The sequence below is a fragment of the Microchirus variegatus genome, assembly GCF_963457635.1.
Source record: "Microchirus variegatus genome assembly, chromosome: 6".
NCBI classification, from domain to species: Eukaryota; Metazoa; Chordata; class Actinopteri; order Pleuronectiformes; family Soleidae; genus Microchirus; species Microchirus variegatus.
Genome location: NC_139807.1, coordinates 33565194 through 33590358, shown reverse-complemented (window position 1 = coordinate 33590358; position 25165 = coordinate 33565194). Strand labels below are relative to the sequence as shown.

The window sequence follows — 25165 nt, the reverse complement described above, 5'->3', positions numbered from 1 at the left end:
ACCTAAATATAGTTGATTCTGGATCGTTTTGACTCAAATAAAGCTGTAAATACAAACATGGAATAGTGAATAAACCTGACACAAAAGGAGAAGATTAAACTACAAGCACAGAACAATCATCACAGCAGTGAATGCGTTTGACTTTTTCTAAGTTTATTTCTGTTTTTCTTTTTTTAAATCAGCCGATAACAAACGTGTGAAGGTAGAGAACGAGCGTCCTGATGTGAATCACTGCTCCGACACTGAAACCACAACTCGACGCTAACGCTGTCAAGTCAAAGAGGAGAAGATAAATAAAAGTGAAGCTCGTTCCAGAGCTGCCGTTAAACTTCTTCCTGGTTGTTTCATAATGTTAAATAACATCACAATATCACACACGTCTTTAAAAAAAAAGAAAAGAAAAGTCACTGTAATCTGAGGAAAGAGCAGAGTTTCACACTCTTCACACGCTCTGGAATAAAAAACACACGTTTTGATCCTCTGACAAACTACAGCAGTTAATAATAATAATAATAATCCACGGAGACGACGAGCTGCTCGTGATTTAAGCCGAGATTCTACGAGACGACGTTGACCTGCGACAGTGAACCATTCATGTTTCAGTAAAATCAGCAGAAAACAAGATTTAAAAAAAAAACAAAAAGACACCTATGAACATACGACATGAGCTCTATTTTACACTGAATTAAGATGAAGTACAAAGGAAAACTGTGAGTGAGTGACTCTGCTCAGCTGGAAATATACAAAAACACACACACACACTCAGAGGAGGAGCAGGGAAATCACACCACAGCTTTAACAGATCAACACCTGGAGCTCTAAGAGTTTCCTTTGCTCAGGTAAAGAGGCAAACACTCGCCTATACAAAATAAAAGCGTCATCCACGTTCTAAAAAGAAAGAGTTCACAAAGCCTCCAGCAGGGGCAGCACAGACGCAGACGTTAGAACTGCCGCTGCGTTCCTTTAAAGGGCTTAAATCCACCCACGCTGCCACCACTGGGGATGGGGTTGCTGGTGATCTGTACGATGCGGTTCATTCCCGACGAGGAGTGGCTGCAGAGAGACAAAGTTCACAGCTGAGAAGGCTGAGAACAAGAGTGACATCGCTCAGCTTTGCGTTTATCTGCTGTACCTAGAGGGCGCCATCATGCCGCTGCGGTTGTCCCCCATCCGACGATTATCAGAGAAGCTGCCGCCTCGGCCCTGAGAGCCCGATCCACCGTGCCACTCCTTCCTCAGGCCCTGGTCACGGTTGTGACGCTCCACCACGACCTGACGGCCGGAGGAGAACGGCTGCAGAGACACAGACTCACGGTCAGGAAGGGGAGGAAAACGTCATCTTACAGTTAGGGCTGCAGCCGTTACTCCAGGAGCGTTTGTAATCGAGTTATTCTGCCTCGAGTATTCGTTTAATAGGCTACGTGCACAATGGAACTTCTGCCTAGCAACCATGGCTTCCGGTACGCTGGGCTGCTTCCGGTAGGTCGTGTTGTTGTGATTTTTTCCGTTGGGATTTCAGATACGAGACTGATGGTGAGGGTACAGCGGGACGACTTCACTCAAGTTTGCAGCCGGCATTTCAAAAAGCGGGGAAATTGACAAGGTTTAAGAAAGGTGCAGTTCCTGCTCTTTATACTTGGAATAATTCTCAAGTACCAACACCGAGGGCGAGCGCGTGGGAGCGGAAACCCAGACAGCGAACAGCAAATACAGCGTTCAGTCTTGTGACTAATTACGTATATGGGGTACAACTTTTAAAATAGCAGAAAAGTTTAATTTGAGGACGAGGACGCATAAACTCGGATGTCCTCGGACGTTCTGACTTTTTGATACAATAACTGTCTCTCTTGTATCCGAAATCCATAAATTACAAATAAAATTGACTCCACGACTTAGCACTTCACTAGCGTCTCCGGGAAATCACGACGACAACACAATCTACCGGAGCCACGGTTGCTAGGCAGAAGTTCCATCATGCACGTAGCCTATTCCTCACTCGTGTGTTACGTGGCCTGTTCACACGGATTTCAGCTGGCGCGACAACAGAGAGTGAAAGAGTCCGTAAAAGGTAGAAAATGTCAGACCATTTCACGCTTAAACAATTGTTAAAATCAGTCTCTAAAGTAACGCTAAACTTTAAAAACAGAGGCACACATACGCAGTTACACAGGTACGCTGGTTATTTGTTGCGTTGCTCTTTTCCTTTAATACACAGACCACTCCAGTTCCACTGTAGGCTAACGCTAAAGGAGCTAACGCAGCTAACGGAGCTAACTGGTAAACAGTGCCTGGACGTCATGTGCGTCTTTTTCCGGTCAGTCTTCATGGAAACGTGTCGCGTTAACCTTTTGCACAGCACTCAAAATTATTGAATTTTTTGAAGGAAAAAAATGATTGATATTTGCTTTTAATCTGATTACTCGAGGAATAATTGGTGGAATACTCAACTCGATAGCTGCAGCCCTACTTAATATAACGTTTCTGTCGTTAAACCAATCAAACGGCGTCTCTCGCTGACCTGATCGTTCATCCCCATCGGTCTCCTCCCGTCCCGGTCGTTGAAGCTGCTCCGTCCTCTGCTGGCTGAAGAACCTCCTCTCAGAGCAGGACCTGGACCTTCTCTGGTCGGCTGCTCGGCACGTAGACGCATCGGCCCTCTGTTCGTTTAAAGACATTTAAAAAAACAACTGAGCATTCTCATAGAGGACAAAGACCGAGAACAACGTCAATGCTTCTCGTCTTTTATTTACCGTATGTCTTCTTTGTTGGAGTTCATCCCTCCATCGTTCTTCCATCCATGTCCTCCTCCTCCGTCCCTGGGTGAGCGAGTGTTGGACATGCCGGGCATCGCGGCTCTGGCTCCCATCGGCCGACTGTGCATGGGCACCGGCCGCCTCTCGTCTCTGTCCCGTCGGTCCGAGTCGCGGAGGTCGTTGCGCGGAGGAGGAGGAAGCGGCTCGGCTCTGCGCACCGTCTCAAAGTTCTTGGGGTAGCGTTCGAATCCCGAGCCGCTCTGTCTGTGAGGAGCAGGGCGAGCTTTCTTCGCCTCGGGCTCGGCGTCGAACCGGTTACGTCTGCGGCGACAAAATCACATCGACATCACAATCGCATCAGTGGGTGAAGTTTGGTCAGGTTTGTTCAGGGAAAGCCGTGAAACACTCCAGTACCTGTCGTACGTGTTCGGCTGCTCCACAGCGGCGTCCGGGAAGCGTCCTCTCTCTTTAGGGCTGAAGTTTGAGAAGCGATTCTGCTGCCTGTTGTAGTTTGAACCCTGGTTCACACGGACGTCAGACTCCGACTGCATCTTCTTGTTGTTGTTGTTGTTCCAGAAGGAATCGTCTCTACGACTTAAAAACATCAACACAAACGCAGAGAATGAGGCTCACACTTGAACATCAAACCACGGTGAAAAAGAAAAAGAAAGAACACTACGGGACGCAGAGGAATCATGTTGACGGAGGGAATAATTCACAACAATCCAGAAACATGCAAAACATTTGACATTTTAAACACAGTAGAGTGACTTTAATTAAGAGTGAACTGAATTACAGCAGTGAAACTAAGTGAAGTCTCAGTCCACACTAAAGATCACAGGGTAATAATCTGTGTAAATGACTTAATATTTACAGTCAAGTGTTTCTGTGTGAACTGTCAACACAGGAGCTATGAACAGTTATTAACAACAACAACAACAACAACAACAGAGGAAAGTGCTAAAGCAGGTATTTACTGTTCCTGATGTCTCCATAACAACCATGAAGTGGAAGCACACGAGTTCACATGAACACCAGTTACTTTGATAACAGGTTAATGACTCCAGACTGAGATTAGTTTAAATGCAGGCGTCGTCACTGAACAGTGGGTTTTTTGCATCACTGTATGATTTTTGTGATTTGAGCTCAGGATCCACAGACGCCGCTATACGCAAATTAGTGTAGTGAACGTTACGAACGTGCTAACCTACGTTAGCTGGCGGATCCAGCTGTTGTGTTGTGTTGCCCGTTGTGTTGCCTGCGTTTGTTTTTCTCCGTCAACGCCTGTTTTTCTCCGTCCTGGTAAATGCTAAATAACGAATGTAATTGAAATCTGACAAGTCCAGGGTGTTCGTGTTCACGTGAACGCAGGTACACGCATCTTTTTGCCGAGTGCGTCGAGAGTGTTTGCCCGTCATGTAAGCTCTTCTTGGCGGGCATATTCTCTCGAAGCACTTGGCAAATAGCCGCTAGCTAGCTAGTTGCTTTCATAAATGGTCAGTTATTTTCTGACAGTGTTCAAAGCTCAGATTCTTTTAGATGTGTATCAAACCAACACATTCCAACACAATTCGACATTGTAACGTGCTTATTTGCGAAAATATATTACAACGAAATTGTTCTTTGGCAGATCTTCAGGAATCCTGGGAGTAAAATACAGCCATACACAAACTGTATCGCAGGTTATATTATCAACACTTGAACAAACCCTCACAAGAGCAGTATCATCACAAAGACAGTGGTGTGGTCAGTGTTTACCTGTGATCCACTTCACGGCCTCTTTTCAGGTTGTTTCTCTTCTCCTGCTCAAAGCGGAGCTGCTCTTGTTGTCTCCGGAGCTCCTCGCGCTCACGCGCCATGCGCTCGGCCTCTTTACGCCTTTCCTGGTAAGAGATTATATAAAGAAGCAGGTATCATTTATTATTATCTAGACACGAGGGCTGTAATCACCCAAAGAAGCTCTTAGTCGAAAGAAATCGACTAATCAGGGGTGCTTTACGGGCGGCTCTTTCCAAATTAAAAGAGACTCTAAATTTGAAAAAGTCTGACAGCTCTGAGAGCATTACGTTCATCTGCGCAATACCATAGCCCATGATATATGAAAATAATGTAATATCTCAACTAGTAATATCAGCACAATAACTGTTGAGACAGTATTTGATTATTTGTGTCCTCACACAGAGAGGGACTTAACATAGGAACATTGGATTAAAACACTAAAATATGCAAATTCTGATACTAAAACGGACGGAGCGACCTTAGCTTACTGTTTTTAGAAGATATGTTTGTAGTAGAGCTGTGAAAAGATGCCAAACTATAAATACGTCATATCTTAATACACACAGCACATGTTTAGACTCTAAATGGATCATTTCTCGCCTCAAATGATCTTAAAACTGCGTTCAGGGACAGAAAAATATTTATTTCAGATGTTATTCAGCTGCTGCAACAACAACAGTCTTTCTCTCTCGGACGCCATTGCTCACTGTAGCCAAAAGCACAACAACCTTGCGTAGCGACCCCTACTGATCGGGCGGGAAATTGCAGTGCGTATCCAGCACCACGATGGAGAACTATGAAGGCTGGAGGGGTCTCCGTGGTTACGCAGTCGGAGAAGTATAATGGGGTCTTTACCTGTGAAACACGGGTGCTCTAAATCACCCCCATTAGCACATGGTACTTTCCTATTGAAATTCACCATAAAAAAAAAAAAACACACAATTCTGGCACAATGTAACTACTGCATTCCAGACTCGTGAATGATCTTTTAATGAAGTATTGTTGGTCGTCGTGAAGGTTCATTTGGTTTACTTTTCTTGTCTTATTCGTGATTATTGCAGGAGTTAGTGGATTACATCTTAAGTGTTGCTAGTTGTTGTGAAACCCGACATTGATTTGGTCCACAGACAGTTTCAGGCCATTGTGAAATAATATGTCGTTTAAATTAAGGGATAGTTTGTGATAGTTTTGTGCTGGATTATTTTTTCTTTCCAGCCCAACCTGAGTGAGACTCCCCTGATAGACTACATACACAGTTCAAAACATCCATTCCAACATTAGCTGTAGTCGTGGTGACAGCGGGTGAACATGATGATGATGATTCTGCTAACACCATCCTCAGTCACAGATCAACAGTGTTTTAAAAGCGTACCTGCTCGATGCGTATCCTCTCCCTCTCCAGCCTCTCCCTCTCCAAACGCTCCCTCTCCAGCTTCTGTCTCTCCATCTCCAGCCTCTGACGCTCTCTGAGGAGATTCTCTCGTTCCTCGCGCTCTCTCATCTGACGGACGCGCTCGCGTCGTTCTTGCTCGGCGATTTCTCTGCGCCTTCAGACAACATTAGGTCTTGTATTAGGACATCGGATCGTTATAAACCTCAGAGCTGAGAGTGTTTTAAAGAGTAGACAGAGTTTTACCGGCGTAACTCCACGGCTCTGCGAGCTCGCTCCATACGAACCATCCTTTCACGCATCCTCTGCTCCTTCATCTTCTCAAAGGGCAGGATGTCTCCTCCTTCTTCTCCTTTGTTATTAAACGCTCGCTGTTTGTCTCTCATCATCTCCAGCTGAAGAAAGAACATTTTTAAATGACGCTTTTATGACACTTTTATATTTTTATAAATAATAAAGCAGCTTTATTTACCTCTTCAGGAGGAATCAGATATTTTGGTCGTCTCTGAAAGTTCATGTTGGCTGGAGCCTGAAAAATGTTTCAAGAGGAATCTCATTAGAGATCTGCTGATAAATTCAAATATAAATAAAATAAACCATAATGAGCCATCTTACTTTATCAAAATACCTCCCTCCCCTCCTGAAAGGTCTCATTTTGTTGAAATTTGAATCTCCTTTGTTGTGATCCATTATCATCATCGGACTCTTAGCGCCTGCAAAGAAAAATAAAGACATCGTTAAAATCACATCATAATCAAAGTAACTGTGGATTCTCCAGAATAAAAAGAAACCTACGTCCATGTTTTCTCTCATCTTTCTTTGAAGCATCTTGTCCCAGGTTGGATGAACCACTCTTGACTTCCTGTTTCTTGGATAAATCTTTGTCTTTCTCCGACAGTTTGTCTGATTTCTTGTCGTCTTTCTTATGCGATGGCGGCGCTCTGTGCACAGAGAATAAAAACAACGTTACTCATGTTTTCAACTGAACAAAACATCCATCCACTCTTTGACTGGTTCATCACTCACTTGTTGGCCCATTTCATCCCTGTGGAAGTTCGCTTATCGCTCAATTTGCTGCAACTTGATTTGTCTTCTGTTTCTGTCTTTGACGGATCTTTTTTGAAAGGATCGTTCTTGGCCTGAAAAACAACGACAGTTAAAAACAGGACACAGTTTCCCTGTGAATGAAGGACTGCATCATGTCACACTAGTCACAAATTAGTCTGGCTTTATACAACAACGCTCCAGGGTGAATATTTGATCAGATGTGTCTTTAGTTTTGGGGCTTAAAAACGCAAAAAAAACGAAGCCACCCTCCAGAGTGTAAATGTTAAAAACGCTCCACCGTGGCGTTCCCGTGTAAAAGGTTGAAAACACTAAAGTGAGCTCTGAGCTGCTCACGCTGGCTATCCTCCTGTACGCTGACGTCAGATCCATGTGCAGTACAGACAAACAACAACAAACATGTCGGATTATAATCCAGTCGCACATTCAAGCCACCTTAGCTGCTACGAGAGAGAAGTAGAAGGAAGTTTCAACGCTCCTGCTGTTGTTGTATGGCAGAGCTACACAGCGCCACCTAGCCACCCGTCATGCATACTACATCAAATTTCACACACTTTAACGTCACCGCGTGCGTGCAGATTTCCACCCAAAGACGCTCGTCTAAACGACCACTTTTGCAGTTTGTGTACAGATCGTTGTCGTGTAAAGCTCGCCTTGGGGATAGTGGACAAGAATATCTATGAAAAGATGATGTTACAGTGTTTTTCTACCATGAAAGCAGGACATGTACATAGAAGGATGCAATGGTCATTTCTTTATCTCAAAGAAGAGCTGACAACAGTGGTGGAAATACCACAACAAAACATCTCAATGTCTCAATAACTGATCAATTTTAAAGTATTGGTCTCATGTCAACATTTGAACATGATACACTGACAGTTGTTAATCACTTATTATTATTATTAGAGAACATGTTATTCAATTAGAACTTAAACACTGAACATTTGAACATCTGCATTAACTTCAGTTCACCTGTAAATGTTAGAGTGCATTTTAGGTGCATTCTGTAACTGAATCCAAACATCCCTAACTTTCTGTGAGCAGTGTACGTTTATTTCTTAACGATCATGTCAATCACATTTACATATACACACACAAACTCACCCTCTCAACATAGATCTGCTGTCCGTGGAGCTCGGTGCAGTCGAGGTGAGAGATGCACCGCGTCACCTCGGTACTGGACGACATGGTCACCAGGCCGTAACATTTAGAACCTGGACTGCGAGCGTTCGTAACCACCTTAGCGCTTAGAACCTGTTGACAAAGTTCATTTGAATACGTTTCCATCACATATTCAAAATAAACTTATTTCACTAAGTGACTTTATCATTTACCTTCCCATATTTTCCAAACAGATTCTTCAGATCGGCTGCTTTGGTGTTTGAAGACAAACCGCTCACCCATAGGTTGCGAGAAGAGCTGCTGTTGCTGACAATTCCTAAGAAAATAAGTTTTCCAAAACACACTTAGCAGCCATATTAGGAATGGTTTGTGGTTGTTTTCCTGAACAAAAGCTTCTTACCCTTTTCATCTTTTGCCGGCTTCCCATCCCTGTCCCTGGAAGAGCTAAGAAGCAAATGTTGCAACAACAGAGACAACAATAAGTGAAGGAATACAACGCCACGGCCTGCTGTGATAGAGATTCATCTAGAGAAATAAAAGCTGAGCATATCAAGTATTTTCAGGGGCAAACTCCTGTGGGAAAGGATGGATGTGGATGTGAGGCTTCATTTCTTTTCCAGTGGTGAGATCAGGTTGGGTCAGGTTGTCAGCCAATTTGTTTCCCTGGACAATGAAATCTTCGGCGTTTGTTCAACTTCAGTGAATCATTTGACCAAAAAGTGAAACAAAAAAAAAAAACACCGCTGCCATCACTGGGACTAACGCTCTCTTACAAGGCCTTGTGTGGAAACTGGAACTGCTTTAAATTGCTGGAAGCATCAAAGTAACAAAATAAGAGGCGTTTTGTCATCTCCTGGTTAACGTCGCAACTTAACCAACTTCAGAAAAACAACTCAAAGTAGTAAATGGCAGGTTTAGGTACATCAGAGAACATCAGTGAACATTTCCCTTATGGCAGAAACATCTTGAGGCTACCCACAATGCTGCGTTCTTAGTGAGCTGGACTTGGTAGAAGTATCAAAGAACTGACATAGAAAGACAAACCTCTTTGCTTGACCTGATGCCCCAGTAGAGGAGGGGCCTTTCTTCCCAGAATCCTTTTCTTTGTCTCCCGTGTCAGCTTTCTTCAGGGAGTCTCTGCCGTCTTTCTTCGTGGGGTCACACCTGGATCCATCGTCTTTCTTACCATCTCTGTGGCCGTCGGAGTCTTGCGACTTCATCTCATCGTCTGGGCCCGTCTCCGCAGAGGCCTCGTCAGTGGCCTTCTCGGCATCTGGATCTGGAAGTTTGGAAGGTTTACCTGTTTCCAGGAGATCATCACCATCCACGTCAAGGGTGATGGCATCTTCGTTTTGGATTGAGACGGACAGGTGATCGTCCTCTACTTCTTTAAAGGAATTTGTCGCTTCGTCGTCCATCCCGGCCAGTTCGCTCACCGCCTCTGGCTCGGGATCCTCCTCCACGTCTGGCTCGGTGTCGTCCTCTGGCTCAGCCTCTGCCTCAACCTCTGGCTCTGGTTCAGGCTCAGCCTCAGCCTCGACCTCAGGCTCTGGTTCTGGTTCAGGCTCGACCTCAGCCTCAGCCTCAGCCTCAGGTTCAGGCTCTGCCTCGACCTCAGGCTCATCCTCTGGCTCAGAATCAGCCTCGGCCGTCACAGCTTCAGGCGCTGGTTCGGCCTCGGCCTGAGCGAGGCTGTCCTCAGACGGTGCAGGCTTAGCATTTTCACGAGTACCGTCATCTGTATCAGTAACATCTGAGGGATTTAATAAAGGATAAACATGGCAAAACACAACTTTTAACATTCAAACGTCGCATGGCAATTGACCTAAAAAGTAGAATAGACAGCACATTCAGTGTTAATGGTCATCAAGGGCGTAGACACCACAGGAAGACACAAAACACACAATCTTCACTGAGAACGGGGGCGGTGACATTCAGCGCTCTTCGTTTCTTGACACGTCGAGTCGCTTCATACAGAGCGTGACGTTCCACAAGTTTCCTACAATGTGTGGCAGTTTTCCAGATGGGAATCTTGAAGCAAAGTTCAAATTAGAAGTTTAAAAAAAATGGTTCAGTTCATTCTTGTGACGCTGCAGTTCATCATGGAGTCATCTGGATTCCAGAGAATCTTCAACATCTTGCAATTCTTCAAAATCAACGTCCTTTTAGGTCAGAATAGAAATTCTTCATCATCATCCTGTCAACTGCACAGTAAATGCGTCTCTTCAACAGTCCAGGACAGTGGTTTGTATCAGGGTTCTTTATAGCAGGTATAAGGCGGTCGTCAGGTGTATATGCAGTGTTTTCCTGAGTGAAGTCTCTTTATCTTTCAGCTGCCTCCTGGCACAATTCCTCAGAATCTTTACGAGGAGTCCATGAACTACTCAAATCCCAGCCTCACTCACAGGTCATCTGTGAAATAAACGGTCCAGTCCCTGTGGCAAAGGGAGTCCTCTATATTCAGACCGACCCAGTCTGTCCACATATGACTTCACTCAAAATGCCACCAAGCAAAGAACAGTGTTTCTAGAGTCCTCCATGTTGTTGAATCTTCGTTTATCGGACATAATAACATATGTCAAGCTTGTTGGTGAACATTTGCTCTTCTTTTCCTTGACAAGTGTAGGAAGATGAAGCCAGAGGAGGCTGTGGAAATCCACCGGAGCAAACACAACTTTGAAATGTTTTGTGTAATCATAGGAAATTGAATACCTAAATAAAGGCGACCCACATTGAATTATGTACTCGCTGACAACAACAATGAAAGAGACAAAAAAAAGGGAGCCAATCTCAAATCATTTGTCCAATCATGTCCTCATCGCTCAACATATTTTGAAAGCAAAGCTCTCTGCGATATAAAATACACCGTAACGATCTCATTGGGAGTTGGCTGTAAAAAAAAAGAAGAACACGGGTCAGTTTACGTACCTTTTTCAGACTCGTACTCTTCAGTATCCTAGAGACAAGAAAAAAACAAACCGATGTGAGCCGACAAGTATTTAGCTGCAGTGGAAACCGATAGTTATGTCTACATTCTCATTGTCCCTTAGATTGTATTAGTTTTACGACAAATGCACATCCTTCTGCTTTATGACTACATGATGAAATCCTACATCTGCAAGGTGCAGACAAAAACGCAAGCTGTACTAGTCTATAGTATGATGATTACATATCTAAACATGCATTTCCTTAAAAAAAATGGTCTACATAACTGTGAGAAAGTGCAGAAAGCATAAGAACAGGTCATATACTCGGGTTAGATCAGGGGAGCCATTGTCCTGCATGTTTTAGGCGTTTCCCTGCTCAAACACACCTGATTCAAATAAACAGGTCGTTTAGGCTTCAGCTGAGCTGACTGACGAGCTGAACATTTGAGTCAGGTGTGTTTGAGCAGGGAAAGCATCCAAGTCTGGCTTTATACGACAACGCTCCCGGGTGAAACCGACAAAATATTTGATCAGATGTGCCTTTCGTTTAGACGGCGATGGTGTATTTGGGGCTTAAAAACGCTAATAAAAATGAAGCCACCCTCCAGAGTGGAAATGTTAAAAACGCTCCACCGTGGCGTTCCCGTCTAAAAGGTTGAAAACGCTAAAGTGAGTTCTGAGCTGCTCACGCTGGCTATCCTCCTGTACGCTGACGTCAGATCCATGTGCAGAACAGACAAACAACAACAAACTTTGTTGATTATAATCCATAAGTCGGACATTCACGTCACCTTAGCTGCTACATCGCGCTACTAGAGAGAAGTAGTAGGAAGTTTCAACGCTCCTCTTGTTGTTGTATGGCAGTGCTTCACAGTGCCACCTAGCCACCTGGCATGCATACTACATCAAATTTCACAAACTTTAGCATCACTTTGTGCGTACAGATTTCCACCCAGCGAAATAAAAAGTGGAAACGCAACACCACTTTTGCAGGTTTGTGTTCAGATCGTTGTCGTGTAAAGCTCGGCTAAAACACATCAGGAGTGAGAAACCCTGGGCCAGTTAGAATGGATACGTTTTCCTGTGGATTTACGACAATTAAAACAGTTCACTACCAACTGTTGAATGCCTACTATACACAAATATGTTACTGTAATGAAGTCCTTTTAATTGTGATGTTTTGGTCAAACTAGATAAGAGACAATGTGGTAAATGTAAGGAGAATCTTGTTGTAATAACCTTGGAGGGCAAGTCCTCTTCCACTGAGGTTTCCGCATCCGAGTCCATTTTTCGTCCTACAATAAATAAAATAAAGGAGACACTTGATCATTATAAAACCCGGACTTGCGTCACCATCCACGTGTTTATCAATCAAAGGCACATTTTACCTTTAGCTTTTCCAACTTTCCGGGGCAACGCATCACCGGAAAGCTGTATTTGAAAGTTTTCTGGGTCACCACCTTCATCCTCAACAGCCTTAAAACACACAGAAACCATCGAATATATTTAACATAAACAAGCATTTGTGCACTTTTAACAACTGACATCAGTCACGTTCCTGAGACGAGCGTGTGCACGGACACGGAAAGAGTGAGGAAATAGAGAAATAGTGAAATAATTTGCATGTAATTAAAGGCCTTTGAAGTCTAATGCTATCACGTCATTTAGATCACAACAGAACTGTCGTTAATACAAAAACATTTCCTTTACAGTCCGTCATTCAGACTATAACAAAACACACGTCTGTGTGGACAAATGCACAATTAACAATTCACATTTTGATAACGTATAATAAATATATTTAATTAAACTGAAGCTGTGTGTGTGTGTTTTCCGTTGACCACAAGCTAACCGGAACCCCGTCGCAAACCTAGCTAACAGTAGCTAGCAGCGCCGTTGAAAAAGCACAAAATGGAGGTCGTTTCTTTAAATACCTGCTTGAGCCTCGCGAGCAGAACACTCTTCACACCGGCCGTGTCCAAGTTCCTGCGCTTCAGCTCTGATTTAAGGTCGACAACTCGTAATTCGGATAATTTCTTCAACTCCGTGGAAATGGCACCCGACGCCATTTTACCGAGCGCTTACCAGCGACACCAGTGCGCACGCGCACGCGCACACTTGAATTGAAACGATTTCTTCTTCGTTTGTTGTGTTTTGTCGTCCGTCCAGGGCAAAGCGCCACCGCGTGGTGTGGAGAAATAAGGGGATGCTCTTCTTCTAATAATAATAATTTCCGGAAGTATTTACAGAGTTATAACACTGCCCTCTACAGACAGAGTTATAATACTGCTATTATACTTTTCTATAATACTATAATGCAGTATTATAAAACTATAATACTGTTCTCTACAGTTAAGAGTTATAATACTACTATAATACTGTTCTACAATACAGTATTATAAATGATAATACTGCCCTCTGCAGTTCTTTATCTTCGTTCTTTCCTCTTTGTTCACTATCATCTCAGTTCTTTAAAGTCTCACAACATTCTGTCCCTTTATCTTCACACACACAGAACAGACAATAACAGACAATACACAACATGGACAACACAATATAAACAATAATCTACCGCTGCTGCTAAAACTGCATCATTTGTCACTTTAACTCACTTTCAATGTTTTATTTATTTCTTGCTACTTACTGTTGTTTGTTGTTTAGACGTAGATTGTCATGACTTATATTGTGAATATATATATAGAGAGAGAGATACTTATATATGTAATTTTGTTCATTAAAAACATAAAATACATTCCTTCATATATATGTGTATATGCCCTATATGTGTATATATGTGTGTATATGCAGTATGTGTGTATATACTCTGTATATACTCAATATGTGTGTGTATATGTGTATATACTGTATATGTGTGTATGTACTGTATATATGTGTATTTATGTGTGTATATACTGTTCATTTAAGTGTATGTACTGTATATATGTGTATATACTGTATATGTGTATATACTGTATATATGTGTATGTACTGTTTATGTGTATATACTGTATGTGTATATACATACTGTATCCATGTGTGTATATACTGCATAAGTGTCTCATCTCCACCTTGTGGTCCATGCCGGCACTGCACTTTATTTTCTGTCTATACAAAAATATTTTTTATTATTATTTTGAAGTTATATGTTTTCTCCTCAGTCCTGGACCTGGTGACCCACTGTGCCCAGAATGTTTGACATGGTTCCCTGATCCAGATGTTTGCAGATGTTCAGTCATCAAACTCACACATTTTAAGCCCTTAACTGTAGTTAATTCATCATCTGTGATGATGTAAAAGTAAAGTCTTAATCCACATCTTATCCAGATTCACTGTTTACATTGTGTTCCAGTTTTATTCCACCACATACGTACGTTATAATGTGGATTTGGACATAAATGTGAACATTGTTCAGGTTATGATGTTATAGAATAAAGAAAATATGCTCACACATGGTTTATAACTTGAGCGTTTATGACCTCACAGCTTTATTCTTTTCCTCTATTGTTTGACAAATGTATTCATTATTAACTCTTTTTTTAGTTGCTGTTACTCTTAACCTTGTTCTAAATACCAATGTTAATTTATAAATCTTAAAAATCTTATTAAAAATATGTCAGCCAACTCCCTGTGACCATCATGTGGATGATAACGCAGTAGATAATGAATGAATGTCATTTATATTACATTATAAAACAGAACCAGTGTAAAACTTGGCCTAATACCAAGAATTCTATGAAAGCCAACTCATGACATTTTAAAAATACATTATAAAGACAGTATTTAACCAGAAAGCCTGTTTTTAGGACAACTGTAACCAGCAGGACACCAATGAAAGGAATCAGATTTGAGTTATTCCAAGTTTATTATTTTTTAAAACTAATATAAATCCCACAGAATATGATCCTCGTGCCTTAACGTGAACGGACGCATGGATACCTGCTTTAAGTTCTGCATTTCAACACTCGTTCTCCTCAGAGTGGAAACACGACGGCCTCAGCACATAATATTATTCACCACTTTTTCTCTCTTGTGCAAGTCTATGCTGCGAGTGGGTTCGTCGACGACGGCGTCAGAGTTTTTACTTTTCCGCAGCAGCCAAAACAAACGCAGCCGCCGCTGCTGCTGTTGCTGCTGTTGCTGCCCTGACTACAGAGAGAGACGGGGGGGGTGAGGTCAGGGGTTTAAAATGGTCTGAAGTCAAACCCACAGTGAGCGCTGGGACACACACACACTCACACACTTACACATTCTTGTACTTGCTGCACACTTTATAAATCAACACAATTACAAATATCTACTGCATGAATGACATCTATAAAGAGCTACTGGGTGCAGTGCCATAAAATGTCTGCAGGTGGAGCCCCAGAGCAAAAAGTGTGTGAATCCACCAGAGCTGGAAAAAACAAGGTTTTTGTACCAAATTGAGGATCTGTGTTAAAAACAGAGTTTAACATGTTTACGAACTCAGGAAATGATTTCAATGAAGACAAAGTGAGGACCGGACAAAATGTCCTCACTTCGTAAAAATGTCCTCACTTTGTTGGTCAAAAACCCTCACTGGTCCTCAGTATGCCGCAAGTACAAGAACACACACATATTCTTGTACTTGCTGCACACCGAGGACCAGCATTTCCACTTTGTAAATCAACACAATTACAAATATCTACTTCATGAATGACATCTATAAAGTACTACTGGGTGCAGTACCATAAAATGTCTGCAGGTGGAGCCCCAGAGCAAAAAGTGTGTGAATCCACCAGGGCTGGAAAACAAGGTTTTTGTACAAAAATTGAGGATGTGTTAAAAACAGAGTATAACATGTTTACAACCTAAGGAAGTGATTTCAGTGAAAACAAAGTGAGGACCGGCCAAAATGTCCTCACTGTGTTGGTCAAAAACCCTCACTGGTCCCCAGTATGCCGCAAGTACAAGAACACACACACACGCAGACCTGAGATCAAGTGTATGAGGCCTGTTCTGCAGGGAAACCCCAACATCATGAAGATTCACAGCAGATCCCAGAAATCATTCAGTTTAGAAAGAACAGTCGCGAGAAGGAGGTGACATTCTTTCTGTGGTGGTGTTTTAGTCTAATAAAGGATGAGGAGGAGGAGGAGGAGCAGGAGGAGGAGGAGGAGGAGGAGGAGGAGGAAGAGGAGGAGGTGTCGCCGGAGCAAAGCATGTGCATATTCTGGGAGGAAGGTGAACAGAGGAGTTTATTTCCACTCTAGAAATACTGGGTGTGCACTAATACAGCAGCTGATCTGTTAACATATTTCCCTAGTTAGGAATGTCTTGATTTACTTAAAAACATCGTTCACTAACAATCCACATCTTCTAAACATAAACTAATCAATACAATGGTTGGTAAAAATGAATCCTGCAATGTTGTCGTCGTTGTTTTTCTTTTTAAAAAACAAACAAAACAAAAAAAAACCGGGAGGTCGACATTCTATTCTAGTAAAGCAAGGCATTAAGTTTACAGAAATGCATCTTTACTAGAGCAGTTATTCTCACCTGCAAATTGTTAGGCTGTGTTAACGCCCACGTTATATGTGCAAAGAAATGCATTGCAAGGAAACATGCAGAGAAACAAGAAACAAAAATGACACTTGAGGAAACCATCAAAGCTACATAAAAGCTTTATAAATACAATAAAATCTTAAACCCTTAATGGAGAATTGTAGCTGTTGTAGTAATATGTGATAGCTGGCACTCTAGGCTCAATGCTTTTGTTTTTTTTCTTCTTAATTTTCTCGTCATGGAGCTGCACAGGTAATTCATGCCATCTTTGGTTGACTGCAGTACTGAAGAGAAAATTCTTATGATCTCAAAATAAACTTTCAACCAAAAGGGTTGTTAGAAAAAAACAAAGAACAGCATCAACTCTCAGCAGACAGCTGCGCCTCAATGTCCACTCTGCAGATGGGGCACTTCTTATTGGTGAGGAGCCACTGATCCACACACAGCTGATGGAAGAGGTGCATACATGGTAGACGCCTGCAGACACACACACACACACACACATTTAACACAATGTTAGCAACACAATAATAACACATTAGATCTGTTTGTTTGTTCATCAGAGACAGAACTCAAAACATTTAGAGTTTGTTGACGACTTTTGCCGAGGACGTAGTTCACCGACCGTGATAAGACTCTGCTGCTCATGTTCACTCAGGATTTTTAATAACAAGATATAAGTTAACCTTGTGAGATAGAGGAGTGTTTATATTAGCGCTCGGCACGCTAACGCGTCAACGTTAACGCATGACGCGTTTCCATGACGACTGAGCGGAAAAAGACGCCACATTTACGTGACTCCTGATTGTTAAAATCAGTCTTAAGGCTAAACTTTAAAAACAGAGGCACACATACGCAGTACACAGGTACGCTGACGTTATTTGTTAGCACTGCTCTTTTCCTTTAATAAACAGACCGCTCCAGTTCTGCTGTAGGCTAACGCTAATGGAGCAAATGGAGCTAACGCAGCTAACGCAGCTAACTGGTAAACGGTGCCTGGACTCCGGTGTCGTGGAACGTAAACATGACACACGTATACGTATACGTATACGTATATAAATATATATATATATATATATATATATATATATATATATATACACACATATATAAATACATATACATACATATACATACTTGTATACATATATACACGTATACACATACATATATATATATATATATACATATACACACACATAAATATGTATATATATGTATTTGTGCCTGAGTTTCATTGTTGACCGTAGAATTCTACTGAGTGACCTGTTCTTTTATTAATGTCATAAAGATAAAAACCTGTTCTGCTGTAAATAATCACATCTGCACCAAAACTATGACTCAACTTAATGATAAACTGTTTTATTTTGATTCAGGAAAAACATCCATGAAGCAAAATAAATAAGTGAACTTTTGTTGTTTTCGACCTAGTATGAGACGTTGGTTTTTATCCTTTTTTTTAATAGTTTTATTGTTTGACCTGTTTATTTGTGTTGTTTTTATATATTCTACAGTATTTTTAGTTCTAATGTTTATTAGGTCACACATTTGTATGTTTTATTTATTTATCTCTGATTTACAGCACTTTGTTTCAGCTGTTGTTGTTTTAAATCACTTCCTAAAACTTATTTTTATTTTTATAGACTGGCCTTTATGTGATGTCTTTTTTTTTTTTATCTAAATTTTTCCTTGTATGCACCATTAATCAGTTTAATATTTATTTTAATTATAGATTATGTGTAACGATTACATTCATATGTTTGTAAGGTGCTACACAAATAAAGGTATTATTATTATCTTTAAAGTGCTTTATAAATAAAGTTGGATTTCGTTCATTTCTATACTAAAATAGTTCATGATTGTGAACATTTCAGTCTATTGAGAAACCTCAAATGTGACCCGAATCACCTCATTCTCTACCAGCAGGGGGCAGAGCGTCCTCCTAAAAAACCTGAGTCTGTGCCAAAAAATTCAATTCCTTGAGGCCGGTAATTTTACGGCACTCTGGGGTTTTTCTGCTAAATTAATATGCCCCTGGGTTAAAGAAGGGAAAAAAGGTTCCTCCAGAGACCGGAGGAGCTACATCTGCTGCCACCTGACATGTCTGTGAGTCTTTAAACACCTGAAAACACAACACAACTCCCAGGAGGGGAAGCATTTACCTGACGTCCTCCCCCTCTTCCAGTATGGACAGACAGATGGTGCATTTCTCCTCCGTGTCTTCGTCTGCTCCCTCGTCTTCCTCTTGTTTACCATGCAGCTTCCTCTGTGGGCCAGAAAACCAGCGGACGCGTGACTTTAGGCACACGACAACAGTGCAGCAATGTCAAAAAATACACTCTATGTCACTCTGCTGAACTAACAACACTGTGTGATGATTACATATTTATTAGATTACATGTGTACAAACTATGAAGAGAAAACTATACAAACATTTCAACTAAAACATCTAGTTCCTTAGGGGACAGAGAGAATGGTCATTTTGTCCTGGAAACAAAAACAACCTTCCATCTGCTCTATCTATACTAAACTACTTTAAATCATTAGCCGAATTCCCTGGCCCCCACAAGCTAACGCTAACATCTACAGTACACGTGAGCAGAGACATGTTTCCAAATTGATTTGTTCATTATTTCTCACCGATTCTGGGGTTGCGTGCATATTTTTCCCAATAGACGCCCAAGCTTCAGGGGTTAACTGTTGGTCAATGTCTCTCTCCAACACCTTCTGTATTGGGTGGCAGGGTGTTAGATTGCTTGTTTAGATACACTTGGAAACCTCTAAGGAGAACGTTTGCCCAACAACGTCTTCACAGCTTTTCAGACGTTTAAAATGAGCACAAACGCACAACGCTCTGTCCCAGAATACACTGCAAAAGTCATGCACAGCTTTACACACACACAGTATACACAGAAAATGTCAGTTAACAGTGCAAACACTAACAACAACAACACACACAGGCTGACAGGTGCTCACCTTCTTGTACTTGTGTGGGTAAGTGCACCTCTCTATGGTTCCCTGAGAGGCTCCTCGGTTCACAGTCCCCAGTCTTTCCTCTAAATGCAGCAGGTCCTGGATGGAAGAGGTTCAAAAACAAGGCTGTGACACCGACATCAGGACTTTTCATCTGTGCACGCACTTATCATCAGAAACCTTTGCTTTCAGTGAAGTGGAGAAAGGAAACAATGAGCAGCTGCTGAAGGACGATCCGTAGCACTGAGCTATCAGGTCGCCCTAGAACTTCATTAAACACCTCTGCTGATCACAGGCTCTCTCTCCCACATAGGACTCGTGATAAATCTCCCGACTTTTGGTGAGACTTTTGTGGCGTTTGGAAACTCTCACGTGAAAGCACGTATCCCTCTCAACAAGCAGCGGGTGCCGTCTGAGCCCGAGTTAAACCCAAATTTTTTTAATACGTGAGCCGTAAATGTAGACGTACGTCCTCCCCACAGCGGGAGCTTGTTGTACCTGCTGCCACAGTCTAATTTACAACAATAAAAGAGGGGTTAGCTGCTGAGATCCGCATATGTTGCTAATGACGATACGCTTCCTGGTTTTCAAATGATGCGTTCAAGGCCGCAGGATTTTACACCTTCACACAATACGAAGTGCTATAACATACCACGTGAACACGACGAGGGAGAAAAAACACAAATGCTTGATCAAGGGCTCAGGCAGTGAGTCAGAGCGGTGTAAATGTTTCTTTTACTCAGTCTCACACAAAATTAATCACTGCATTTGATACATATCAGACATAAAACACACACACATATATATATATATATATATATATATATATATATATATATATATATATATATATATATATATATAAATATAAATATAAATATATATATATATATATAAATATATATGTACACATGGTCAATTATGCAAATTGATTGACGTCATCTAGCGTCTTCGAATTTATCGTTATCGAGGCGAGCTGCTCAATATATCGTGATATTGATTTGAGGCCATATGGCCCAGCCCTACTCCCACTCATGCAGGTGTCCTTAAACTGAACTTTAAGATGTTAAAGATCTTCCTCAGACCACAGACGACCTCCTCTGCAAACTAAAAGGCTTCATGTGACCATGTTTTACAGCTGTGCACGAGTGTTAATATGTGATTATAATCAAAATGTAGTTTTCCTTATAAAAACCTTTACAGTACATCAATGTGAGTACTTCTTATTGCTTTACTTTACTGATAAATAATCCCATAGACCTGAAACAATTAATCGATTATTAATCGATTACTAAATTAATCGTCAACTATTTTGATCATCGATTTGAAGCTTTTTTTCATGATTAAAACAAGATTTCTGATTGTTTCAGCTCCTTAAATGTGAATATTTCCACACAAAGTCATTAAATCATTTAAACCGAATCATTTTGCTTTGTGGACAAAAACAAGACATTCAGGAACATCGTCGATTTTAATCGATTCATCAAGAAAACACTCTGCAGATTAATCGATTACGAAAATAATCGCTCGTTTCAGCTACAGAATCCCAGTCTGTACGGTAACATAGTGATGGTGACTCTTTAGTTTTGCATGTTTTGAGGCACATGGAGGAACTATGTAAGTTTAGCTATAATTGTACTTGCCCAGGATAAGTTGAGTCAGATTAAACGTTCAACATGCAGTCGTCTCCCAATCACATTATCTGCGTGTTAGTCTGACTTTGAGACATATACGATATAGTCCTCACCTCATAGGTTCTTCCAAAGCCAGTCATTCTAGATGAGATGTACCGAATGTGCGGGTAGGTCATATCAGATATGCCAGTGTGCTGCGAAGAAGAAAACAACACATGTTTAATACAGAGAAAACGCTTTGTTAGATAAATACACAATATATACGACAACACGTCTTACACAGGCCCTGTTTCATTGGCACCTTTCAAACAACAAGGTAATTCAAAGAGACATTTATTAAATGACATTCAGATATAAAATCAAATTTAAGGGGCTCTAACCTTCTGTCAAGTGTTCAGAATAATGTACTGCATTAGTATTTGTGTACTTTGACTATATACTGTACCTGCCTGGAATTATGTAGATTTTTTGTAATGAAAACTGTGAAAACTTTTCCCCCGGGATAACATTTAGTTTAACTATATCCTATAAAAAGAGCAGCTGCAGATTCTCTTTTAAAGGTGTGACCGTATCAGCAGAAGTCATTAGAGAGGAGGCCTCTATAAGAGTCCACATGGCACATAGTGTGTGTGTAACGATGAAGGTCACAGATGCAAACACATTAAAACTAATGAACTCCACCCAGTTCATCAAAATTCACTCGCTTTAACGTATTTAAAACATGCAAACCCGGGCGGTGATGAAGTGAGGATACAGACGTTTAACCATTTCAAAGACGAAGAACTGAAGTAAATGTTTTGCGGTGAAAGAGTGAACGCAGAAGCCCTTCAGTGCACATGTCGGCTCTGACTCAAAGCTTCTGGATTTGTTGAGTGTGCGTTTGAAATGCCTGATGAGCCAATATTAATTGCTCATGCATTATTCACGAGATCCACCAAACCATCCTTGAAATAACTGATATTATAAATACGAAGGCAGCGCCATTAATCTCAGCCTGACTTCATATAACAGCCATTCGTCCTCATTTATGCTAATGTATGCATGTGTGCGGAGGGTTTCTCTCTCTCTCTCTCTCTCTCTCTCTCACCATGAAGGGAATGGGGAAGTGGTGCAGTCTGGGGGGAGGGTGGTAGTGGGGCAAGTGGGAGTGCAAGTGCCCTGAAGGGTAGGGTGCCATAGTTACTCCAGCCTCAATGCCAAGCTCCCTGTTGACAAAGAGAGTAAAACATGTGTCATCACGACGACGACAACAACAACAACACACAACACACAGGTCTGATGTAATGTCTGACATCGGCTGCTCACACTGACCATGCTGTCCTCTGCTCAGGCTGCCGAGGATGGGAAGACATGGTCTGCGGCACATGGATGTGGTGTCCGTGGCCGTAGTTAGGGTGCATTCTGTGGGGGTGTGGAGGCGGACGCTCGTGTGCTCGTCTGTAAGGAAATGACAAGGACGGGGAGGAGGGGGGGGGGGGGGGGGGTTGACAGGTGAAACTCCTGGCCGACTAACGCCCTGAAATTTCGACTGAAAATCCACTAATCGGGGGTTGCTTTACGGGTGCCGCTCTTTTCAAATTAAAAGAGGCTCTTAATTTGAAAAGACCCGCAGCCGCGGCTGGAGTTTAACAGAGTCTAATGGCTCCGACAGCGCTTTGCATTACGTGCATCTGCGCGATACCATAGCCCGTGATATCCGAAAAAATAACTAGTAATATCAGCACAATAACTGTTGAGGAGTGTTTAGATTACGTGACACCAATAAACCGCGAGACGCTGTTGCGGGCAGGTGCGCCTGCAGTTATAAATCCAATCAACGATTATTAGACTAAAACACTGAAATACGTCCAATATGTTTACACTCAGAACGGACGGAGCAACTTTAGCTTAGCGTTTCTAAATGATATGCCATGTTTGCCGTAGAGGTGTGAAAAGCAAACTGTGGCTTGCAAAGTTTGAAAAATGCTGCCACACTGCTGAGTACTGACTGTAGCCTCAAATGAAAAGCTCAAAATTCACGTCTAATTAATGGCAAACGCTAATCTGTCTGTCTCTCGTTAGCCACGACGCGATGACAACAACATATGGGCTGGACTAAACCAAAAGAGTGGAAAACAGGGGGGGTGTTCTCTGAAGAAACGCTGTTACATGTGAAACACTGGTGCTCTAAAACACCCTTATTAGACTTGATACTTTCCCCCCTAATGAAATTTACCATAAACAAAATAATAATAATAACAATAATTTTAAAAAATATAGTCGACCAATCACAACTTGGTCAGACACGGACACACACACGGTTTCCACTCACGTTGGGTGCTGCATCATCCTGCGCCGCTGCACCTCCACCCTTAGCATGTCATGTTGATGCAGCCTCTGCACAGAGGCCCCCAGTGCTGGCATATGGTGAGGCAGGCTCTGGTGGTCTGTGGACAGGTGCTGGGTCAGTGGGGCACTGGAACCAGAGAGGTGGTGGCCGGACAGCGGGGGAGGTGGGGCAGGAGGCACTGGAGGGAGGGACTGCAGTGGCTGGAGAAAGGTGTGAGGAATGAGAAATTCGCCTTGTTGGGCCGTCTGAGGCGTCGGCTGAGGGTTTCCATGGGAGTGAGGACAGGCGGCGGAGGGCTGATGATGCAGCGAGCGCGCTAAAGAACCATCTGGTGGAGAGACACAGGAAAAGACCAATAAATACATGATCAGAAACAGACAAACAGGACAAGGAACAAGTCTTTCCACAATTTATTTAGACTTTTACGACCTTGATCGGGCCTGAAAGGAACACGGTTTAAAAAGGTGTCTCCATTTATATGTGAAGATGTGGGTCAATATCCCTCATCTCAGCCTTTCCTTACAAGTGTTGAAGGGTTTATCCTAATAAATGAACAGGTCCCATGTCGCTGACTGATGTTTTATAGATCGTATATATTTGTTTTTAAACTCCCAGATTCAGGCTTCATTCACAGGAAATATTTACGACCATGATCAATAGGGATGTGAATCTTTGGGTGGCCCAAGAATCGATTCCGATTCTTAGGGTCCTTTTACATTCTTCAAGGTATTAACATGAACATTTGACATAACTCCATGTAGTAATGCAATATTTAGAAAATGTACTTTTGATACTCAAGTACTTTTAAAAACAAGTACTTCAGTACTTTTACTTAAGTAGACATCTAACTGTAGTACTTCTACTTGTACTTGAGTAGAATTTGGCAAGAGGTATGTGTACTTTTAGTACTTTTATCTGTTAGATGCTGAGCTACAACGCTGGTCTGGACGGAGATGGTTTTTATCTAATAATTAAATAAACTGTTGTATGGATGAAGCTTAACTCAAACTCATCACAATGCTTTGACACCATTTCACACATCCTGATGAACATTTACCTGCTTGTGCCTGGTACAGCACTCAGCATATAAAGCACCAGCTGCTGTTAATTACTATAAACGTTAGGAGTTGAAGAGTATAGCTGTCTGACACTTTTTTAATCACTACGACAGAACTAAAGAGTGATTTTAGCAAATGCAGCAGCGTTCAGAGACATATACTCACAGGAGGGGTGGATGTAATGTCTGCAGGGCTGGGGCTGTGTTTGCGGCTGAGGCTGAGCCACCATGGACGAGCTGAACGAGTCGGCCACAGCCGGCTGACTCGGCCCGGGATTGGCCTGAGAAACGAAAGCAGGAGGCCGCGAGTTGGAGCCTGGGCAGCAGGGGTCAAAGGCCGAGTTGCTGCCATGGAAACTCCCACCGCTATTTGCACCACTACGAATACTGCTGCTGCTCAGGTCCACTGGCAGAGTTTGCTGTGGGAGGAATGTGGAGAGGTTACCGAGAGCAGAGGGACAATCACTCTGCTGTCCCCTCTGGGTTAACAGGGAGAGGGCCGGGCAGGAAGTGGGGTTAGGAAGTTGAACTACCGGTTTATTTATGAAAATATGTGTGTGTTACTTGATGCAAGCTAATGGTTGCACTGTTGTTAGTTAGCTGCAGACACACA

At 42.1% G+C, this 25165-nt stretch overlaps 2 protein-coding genes across 6 annotated transcripts in view; both read right to left on the bottom strand.

The window, feature by feature from the left end:
* Positions 1-173: 173 nt before the first annotated feature.
* Positions 174-13105, bottom strand: sltm (SAFB-like, transcription modulator; the record flags this gene model as incomplete). 3 transcript variants are annotated; one of them, XM_083890673.1, is made up of 20 exons in its annotated part: positions 174-1053; positions 1133-1293; positions 2519-2657; positions 2751-3074; positions 3168-3347; positions 4512-4636; positions 5905-6079; positions 6169-6317; positions 6395-6451; positions 6538-6635; positions 6718-6863; positions 6949-7061; positions 8092-8241; positions 8322-8415; positions 8497-8553; positions 9154-9862; positions 11038-11065; positions 12276-12331; positions 12425-12512; positions 12971-13105. In XM_083890673.1, the coding sequence occupies 20 exons, from the start codon at positions 13103-13105 to the stop codon at positions 942-944; spliced, it is 3096 nt and encodes a 1031-aa protein (XP_083746799.1). In that variant the 3' UTR covers positions 174-941. The 3 variants fall into 3 exon arrangements, with proteins under 3 accessions (XP_083746799.1, XP_083746801.1, XP_083746800.1); XM_083890675.1 differs by having other exon boundaries at positions 5905-6073; XM_083890674.1 differs by having other exon boundaries at positions 8322-8425; positions 8510-8553.
* A 2246-nt stretch (positions 13106-15351) lies between these two features.
* Positions 15352-25165, bottom strand: part of rnf111 (ring finger protein 111) — a 29549-nt gene continuing 19735 nt past the window's right edge. The window contains exons 7-15 of one of the 3 annotated variants that reach the window (XM_083891728.1): positions 24719-24971; positions 23478-23823; positions 22478-22603; positions 22254-22371; positions 21280-21360; positions 19536-19631; positions 19200-19286; positions 18722-18825; positions 15352-17036 (exon numbers count right to left, since the gene is read on the bottom strand). In XM_083891728.1, coding sequence (XP_083747854.1) covers positions 16919-17036; positions 18722-18825; positions 19200-19286; positions 19536-19631; positions 21280-21360; positions 22254-22371; positions 22478-22603; positions 23478-23823; positions 24719-24971 — 1329 coding nt within the window. In that variant the 3' untranslated portion in view covers positions 15352-16918. The remainder of the gene's footprint in view (positions 17037-18721; positions 18826-19199; positions 19287-19535; positions 19632-21279; positions 21361-22253; positions 22372-22477; positions 22604-23477; positions 23824-24718; positions 24972-25165) is intronic. The other 2 variants (XM_083891729.1, XM_083891730.1) reach the window with 2 other exon arrangements.